The 8,093-nt window shown below is 53.6% G+C and overlaps 1 protein-coding gene across 2 annotated transcripts in view; it reads left to right on the top strand.

Annotated features, from left to right (window-relative positions):
• Positions 1-6,685, top strand: part of ADAMTS14 (ADAM metallopeptidase with thrombospondin type 1 motif 14) — a 75,676-nt gene extending 68,991 nt beyond the window's left edge. The window contains exons 19-22 of one of the 2 annotated variants that reach the window (XM_036265288.1): positions 554-761; positions 3,749-3,878; positions 4,032-4,142; positions 6,131-6,685. In XM_036265288.1, the coding sequence (XP_036121181.1) occupies positions 554-761; positions 3,749-3,878; positions 4,032-4,142; positions 6,131-6,630 (949 nt within the window). In that variant the 3' untranslated portion in view covers positions 6,631-6,685. The remainder of the gene's footprint in view (positions 1-553; positions 762-3,748; positions 3,879-4,031; positions 4,143-6,130) is intronic. The other variant, XM_036265287.1, reaches the window with a different exon arrangement.
• The last annotated feature ends 1,408 nt before the right edge of the window (positions 6,686-8,093 follow it).

Raw genomic sequence — 8,093 nt, forward strand, 5'->3', positions numbered from 1 at the left:
GATCAGCGCTGAAGCTCTGCAGACGTTGATGGCGATAGTAATGGTGCCTGCATTTATTGCGTGCTTACTGTATGCCACGCACCCTGCCAGGTGCTTCACATATAGCAAGTCCTTGAATTGTCCCAAGAGCCCCATGGGAGGGTGTTCCACTATATAAGCTGTGACTCAGAGGCCATACCTCAGCACCTGGGACGGTACCTGCAGGAGGTAGATACTCTAATAAATATTTATGAGGCGTTGGAAGGCTCCTGCTGTAAAGATGGGATAACGGAGGCTCAGAGGGGTTAAAAGCTTGCCCAAGGATATGCAGGGTGCTGGGATTTAAATATGCATTATACCCATTTTTCAGATGCGGAGACAGAGGACAGATTGGGTGACCTCCTTGAGGCCACACAGCTTGGCAGCTTCAGAGCCAGATGGACAGTTGTCTTGGTCCCCAAGCGTCCCGAAGCCCAGGCTTCTGCCTGCGGCAGTTGAGTGGGTGGAAATGACCCTGGGAGGAACTGTCCCGGTGGCCCCACTTCCCCTCCACCTTCTGCCCTTCTGTGTCCAGGTGGGCCACGGAGGAGTGGAGCACCTGCAGCCGGAGCTGCGGGAAGCTGGGGGTGCAGACTCGGGGAGTGCAGTGCCTGCTGCCTCTCTCCAACGGCACCCACAAGGCCATGCCAGCCAAAGCCTGCCCTGGGGAGCGGCCCGAGGCCCGGCGGCCCTGCCTGCGAGTGCCCTGCCCAGCCCAGTGGCGGACAGGAGCCTGGTCCCAGGTGAGTCGTCCTCAGAGGTTGGGGCACCTTCTCTGGGGAACTATCGAGAAATCTGGCGCTCCCTACAGGCAGACTTTCTGGCTGACTTTTTCTCCCTGATCTGATTTGATTTTCCTCAAAACTAAGTGGAACAGCAGCTCCTGTGTACGCTGGGCCATGGCTCTGGGCTAGGCCTTTGCATTCATTCACTATTTGAATAGGCTGCCTTGGCCTTCATGCAGCGCTAGGAGTCATGGGCTAATATCCCCATGTTACAGATGAGCAAACTGAGGCACGTTCTTGCATTTCAAGCAGTGTTTCCTACATCCCGGGCACACTGAACTAGGACTGCAGGGATCAAGCGTTAGCCAGACACACCTTCTTCCTGTGCTTGTAAAACTCCCAGTCCAGTGAGGGAGGTGTAAGGGACAAGTGACTCATAACAGAAGCATTTACAGGTCGCAGTTGGAGCTGTGCAGGAAGCGAATGGATTAGTGTATCTGGGAGGGCCTCTCTGAGGAGGTGACCTTTGAGCTGAGATGTGAGAGATGAGCCACAGGAAGCCCCTGAGGCAGGAGCAACCTTGCCATGTTCCCGAAAACTGAAAGGCCAGTGGTCTGGAGCTTAACGAAAGGGGCAGGGGCGGCAGGAGGACATTAGAAAGGTGGTCAGGGCTTTGCAAAGAGTCACAGCGTGTTCTCTGAGCAGTGGGCAACTGCTGAAGAGTTTTTCTGTGGGTGTTACAAGCTCTGATTTCAAATGGAAAGGCTCACTCTGGCAAGTCGGTGGAGAGTTCGTTGTCGGGAGGCAGGGTCGCAAAGGGAAGTGGTAAGAAGGCTGTGGAGTGGTCCCGGTGCTGATAGCTGGGCCCTGGAGGTGGCCGTAGGGTCTTTTTTTTTTTTTTTTTTTTTATTATTTTTTTTAATCCTCACCCGAGGATATTTTTCCATTTTTTGTACAGATAGAGTGGGAGGGAGGGAGAGGGAGGAAGGGAGAGAGAGAGAGAAACATCGATGTGAAATGGACACATCGAGTGGCTGCCACCCGCACGACCAACCAGGGCCGGGGACAAACTGCAACCGAAGTACGTGCCCTTAGCGGGAACCGAACCCGGGTCTCTCCGGACCGCAGGCCAACGCTCTAACCGCTGAGCCAAACTGGCCAGGGCCGTAGGGTCTTTTTTAATGTCTTGGGTTTTCTTTTAAAAATTAATTCGATATGAACGTTGAAGACATTATACTAAGTGAAATAAACCAGCCACAAAATGGCAAATTCTGTATGATTCCATGTATCTGAGGTACCTAGAGTCCGTTTCCTAGACAGAAGGGAGAAGAGTGGTCTCTAGGGTTTGGGGGAGGGAGGACGAGGGAGTTGGGGGTAATGGGGACAGTGTCCCAGAGAGAGGTGGCGCTGGCTGCACAGCAGTGTGAATGCCACTGAACTGTGTACTTCAAAGCGGTTAAAATGGTAAATTTTATGTGATGTGTATTTGACCACAATTAAAAAACTTCACTTGATCAAAGAGGTAAGCACAATGATGCTTATCGTAATAGCAAACATTAGGAGATGCCCTGAGTGTTCATCTGTCAGATTGGAAAGAAAAGCATGATCCGTTCATACAATAAAATACTATATGGCAAGAAAAACAAATAAACTTGACCTGTGTGTATCAACATAAACCTCAGAAAAAAAAATTTAGGTGAGAAAAAGCACTGAAGTATGAAGGAAAAAAGCACTTCCGATTTACTTAAAGGTTAAAAAGGTACAACACAGTACTTGAAAGTATACCCGAATGCTGGTGTATTAAAGCTGGTGATGGTATTTGAACAGGTTTTTATGACCAACTTCTTCATCTTTTCTGTATGCTTGAAATGTTGCATAATAAAGAGTATTTTGAAATAACCAAAACCCCCCAACAAAACTCAGGAAGACTTTATATTCTTCTCCATAGTACGTAGATTTATCTGTTTTTATATAAAACAGAGATTGCTGGTCCCACAAAATACCCCATGGATCAATCTAGCAGAGAAGTGATAGATGGTAGGAGATGGTTGCCCTCATAGGGCTGACAGGCATTTGAGAGTAATTGTTTGTAATTATTCACCCCAGGAGGATGAGCCATCTTTGTCCCATGGTTCTGTGTGGCCCGTGATCCTCGCAAGTGTCTCCCTTGGGTTGTCCCATGCCCAGTATGAGAACTGGACTCTGCAAGTTCTTCCCCACCCCCTGAGAGAGGCTGTGCTCAGTGCCTAAAACCAGTGACCTGGTCACATTGGGCAGTCTTGCTTTCCCAGGAGGCCCCACCCACCACCACCCCTTTATCAGAGGCAGACATGTGTATGGTTCGGGGGATGCCGTGTATGGCAACGCTTGCAAGTGGTCGTGTCTTCTGCTCCTTGTACCCACACATTTTCCTCTAGGGGAAGAGGACACTTTTGAACATTCCTCTACAAGTTGAGTTTTAGTCATTTAAGCCACAAAGTCATTGAATGTCAGAGCTAGAAGGGTCTATGGTGACCCTGTAACCCATCTGTCTGTTTAGCAGATGCCACAATCTAGGTCCCTGCATCCTGTTACCAAGATATCATCAAGTAAACGGACCTGCCCTAGGTCCCAAGGGCTGGTGGATCAAACGGGAATTTGCCAGGGTGATACACAAGATGTTTAACAACCCAGGCACAGACCAGACAGAGTGGACACAGGCAGTATTGCCGGAATGGCGTCCCGAGCCAGGGTTAACTGTTTAGATGGTGAAGGGTTCGTGGGGTTCTGAGCTCAGTGGCTGTCCACCACCCAGGACAGGAGTATTTGACGACTGGTGTGCTGTCCTGATGAGGCTATTTAGAAGCAGCCCTTGCTCATCCCTCTGGTCAAGTGGGACTTCGCACCTTTCTCTGTACCCTTCCCATCCTGAGCATTGGCTGGATTGGAGCTCACTGCCCTCTTCTTCCGTCTCTCCATCTGCCCCTCCCCGGCCACTGTGGCCTGGCCCTGGCTTCTCACGGCAGTGCTCTGCCACCTGCGGAGAGGGCATCCAGCAGCGGCAGGTGGTGTGCCGGACCAGTGCCAACAGCCTCGGGCAGTGCGAGGGGGACAAGCCAGACACCATCCAGGCCTGCAGCCTGCCTGCCTGCAGAGGTGAGCCGGGTGGGACAAGGGAGGGACAGAGGACAAGCAGGCCCAGCTCCTCTGGCCTAGACCTGAGGCCCGGCCCAGACCTGAGACCCAGCCCAGTCAGTATCCTGGCCCCTAGAAATCCCAAATATTGGAGGTGCTTCTCCTTGCTCACAGGAAATCTCCAGAACTCCACAGTGAGGGCTGATGTCTGGGAACTCGTGACCCCAGAGGGACAGCAGATGCCACAATCTGGGCCCCTACATCCGATTAACAAGATATCATCAAGTAAGTGTATTTCTGGACCCCCTCCCTTCCCCCAACCTTCCTGTGGTCACTGCCACAAGCACAGGCCACGCGGTGTAACAGACCTAACTTCTCATCTGTCCACGCGACCGTAGCCTCCAGGAGCCTCAGATTCCTCAGCTGTGAGGTGAGGATAATGCTAGCACTGGCCCGTGATCCCTTATCTGCAATTCTAAAATGCTGAGAGCTGCAAATGTTTCCCTGAATTGGGTGCAGACTCATTTTGCAGCAAATCTGACCTGAACTAACAAGAGATCAGTTGTCTTGCTATAAAAACATTGCCATATTTGGTTATAAGATGATGTCTCAATCTCCACTGGGGATGTTATATAATATGAATACAGTGAATATTACTTTTCTAACCTCAAAAGTTCTGAATTATGAATCACATCTGGTTCCAAGATTTTTGGATAAACAATTGTCCATCTGAGCTGCCTGCAAAGGGCTGTTGAGAGAATTAAATGAGATAATTCATGCACTCCTATCCAGCTGTCAGCTAACAACAACCAAAATAGTAGTTTCTCTCTGCCTCCTGATCAGTTCTTCCTTCCGCACATCCACCCGTCCACCCACCTGTCCACCCACTCATCTACCCATTCACCCGTCCATCAATCAATATTGACTAAGCACCTGCTGTGCACCAGGATCAGTGTTTTATGTGCCTCCCTAGATTCCTCTTCTCTTTCCCTTCCTCACCTTCCCAAGGATCAGGGCCTGAGAAAATGAGTAACAGAAAGATCACAGACCTGAACTCCTAGTGCCCTTGTGCAAATCCCTGAAGCTCTCTGAGCTCAATGACTTCATCTGTAAAATAAAGGGGTCTGACTAGTTGTCCTCAGAAGATTTCCTGGCTCTAGCTTTGCTGCTTCTTGGCTCCTGAGCTGAGGAGGCTCAGGCTGTGCAGACACCTGGGTTTCCTTCCTCTTCCCTCCCAAGAGTAAGGGGTGGGGCTCCGATTCTGGGCCTAGAATTCTGGCGCCATCTAGAGGCCACAAGACTCCTTCCTTCACATTCTGTTAGCGCAGAAACATGAGAACATTTTTAGGTGGTATTTTAACCAATGCAAAAAAACCCACAAACTAGTATAGTGAACACCCCTCTCTGCCAGTAACTTTATAACTGTTATTTATAATTTATTATTCATCAGTAAATGTCCATTTTGCAAATGAAGAAACTGGAGGTTGGAGAAATTGACTTGCCTGAGGCCTCACCGCTTTTAAGTGCTGGAGCCTTGATTGGAACCTAGATCTGCTCGATTCCAAATTTACTGGTGGAGGGCTTAGTGCTGTGCCTGTGGCAGGGTGTTTGATCAGCTTGTCACAAGTGTGACTTGCCTAGGCACTCGCCTGGTCCTGCCTGGAATGGGTCAGACTCCACCGGGTCGATTGGGAGGAGGCTAGGGTTCCCACTTCCGTCTAGAGTCGGAATCCCAAGCTCTGCTACAGGTTAGAATCACCCGGTGCCCAGATCGCACCCAGATCGTGCAGTCTCCCTGGGTGTCTGGAGCTTGGCAGCAGCTATTTGTAAAGCTCCCTGGGTGATTCCTATTGGCAGCCAAGTCTGACGACTAATGATGTAGGGCCGTGGCTCTCATAGTTTTCCATGTATTGGCATCACCTTGAAGGTCTTGTTAACACAGAGCCGGGCCCCACCCCCAGAGTTTCTGATTCAGGAGTTCTGGACGAGGCCTGAGAATGTGCATGCCAGACAAGCTTCGGGTGATGCTGATGCTGCGGGTGTGGGGACCCCGCTTTGAGAACCACTGTTCTAGGGGGTTTCAGTCCCTCCACCACATAATAAGGGCTGTTACTCAGCCCCATGTGTCCATCTGGGAAAAAGCTTTACAGTGAGTCCAGCCAAAGCAGAAGGGCCTGCAGCTGGTGGGCTGAGGGGGAGGCAGGGGGCTGTGTCCTGGTGTCACCCGGCTGACGGATGTCCTCCCGGCATCGGTTCTTGTGCCGTATGTGCAGTGGAGCCCTGCGCAGGGGACAGGTCCCTCTTCTGTCAGATGGAAACGCACGACCGCTACTGCTCCATCCCCGGCTACCACCGGCTGTGCTGTGAGTCCTGTACCAAGAAGGCCTCAGGGCCCGATGCCAGCCCTGACCCCCGCCTCACCTCACCACCACCCTCCTCCACTCCTGGGAGCCCCTCACCAGGAGCCAAGGCCCCTCCAGATGCTGTGGAGCCCACTGTGGGGCCAGCGAGCTCAGACAACCATCCGCATGGCCAGCCCACACAGCTCCCAGGACCTCGGGCCACCAGACCCCCAGTGACCCAGCACCTGGGCTTTGCTCCCCGGAAACTGAGCCCTGGAGCATTCCAGGGTACTCTCCCTAGCGCCACCCAGTGGCTGCCTTGGGGCTGGACCACTGGCTCACCTCTGCCAGCCTCTGAGGATCAAGGGCAGCTGAGGGAAGACTTACAGCATCCAGGCACCAGCCTTCCCACCACCTCCCCAGTGACATGAGCCCCGTCTTGCCCATCCCGCCAGTCAAGTTTACACTCTATGGGCTGAAGACCCCCGGCTCAGAGGACACGCAGTGGGCCAGGGGCAAGCACAGACTTCCTTTTAAATTATTTGCCTTCTTGTTCTAGTTTTGGGCTGTGATACTTTTCACCCGTGATGTGGGTGTGTGGGGAAGAAACAAATCAGGGAAAACCCCAACCTGAGATACCTCAGCAAGCAGCCCCGGTGACTGAGTTGAACCTCTCAGGGCCTCCTGTCTGTCTCCCGTGCCGGGACGGAGGGCCAGCTAACGCCCTGTCCTCACAGCCACGGGTCCCTCACTGCACCCGCCCCGCTGCCTGCCTTCAGGACCCCTTGGAGGCCCTGTCCACCTGCCCCTCTGCCCAGACAGGCCGAGCAGGGCCAGGGAAGGCGAGGGGTGCCCCAGGGCAGGCAGTCAGAGAGGAAGGGAGCGGGGAGTGTGGTCTGAGGCTCCGGCTGCAGGGCTGGGGCAGGAGGGAAGCCAGTTCATCTCAGCCCAGCTTTCCGTGGCGAGAGCCCCATGCAGCTCTTCCAGCCGAGGCCCAGGGGCAGCGTCCAGTTTGCCTTGGCTGGCGGGAGGGCCTGCTGGTGGCAACCTCTGCCCCAGCCGACAGCACGTTCTGTGACTTCTGGGGCCTCCAGTCTACAGGTGAGCCTCCCGGCCTCAGCCAGCTCTGAACACGCTGGAAAGAGTTCCTCATCCAGGGTTTCCCAACTGGTGCTCGGACCCTGGCTGGACCAGAAGTGGCAACTATGTCATCACTCTGGGGTGTGAAGGGAGACGACCTGGAAGGGGACTTTGTGGGACACAGATGTGAGTTCTCAGGCTGTACCCCGACAATCATTGTCCTTCACCAAAGACCACTCCTGCTGGAGTTACGGGTCTTCTTCCCCCACCTGGCTCCAGGTGGGCCAGAGATTTGTGGTGCTTATGGCAGGGGTGGGGGTGGGGGTCAGGCCTCAGAGCTAAGGACTAGAGTTGACTCATAGCTGGGCCCTGGAGATGACAGGGGCCACCCAGGCAGGATATGAGCCTCTGTCACATGCTGGGCTGGGGAGTAGACACCGACCCACAGTGCTGTGGTGCCTTGGCCGCCTCGACCCCCTTACCTCCAAGGGCAGGTACATTTCCTAGACCCTCTGGCTCTCTGGAAGCCACCTGAGTCCCCAAGATCCCTCCCAGGGGTCCTCACTCCAAGTCATGGAGAGGGTCTCCCAGACTCTTCAGCAGGTGATAGAGGTGCTTGCTAGTTCTTCCTCCCCCAGGGTGAGGGGCTGTTCTGAGCCAGGCTAGAGGAAAAGGAGCAGGGGGTCCCCGGTGAGCGCCTGGAGAAGAGAGCCCTCCAGGGGCTCCAGGAGCCCTCTCCGCCTGCTGCCCGCCCCGCCCTGGGTGCTGGGGCACACACTGAATCATTCCTGGGACCCAGCCTGCCTGTGTTAAG

The sequence above is a fragment of the Molossus molossus genome, unplaced genomic scaffold, assembly GCF_014108415.1.
Source record: "Molossus molossus isolate mMolMol1 unplaced genomic scaffold, mMolMol1.p scaffold_m16_p_17, whole genome shotgun sequence".
Lineage (NCBI taxonomy): Eukaryota > Metazoa > Chordata > Mammalia > Chiroptera > Molossidae > Molossus > Molossus molossus.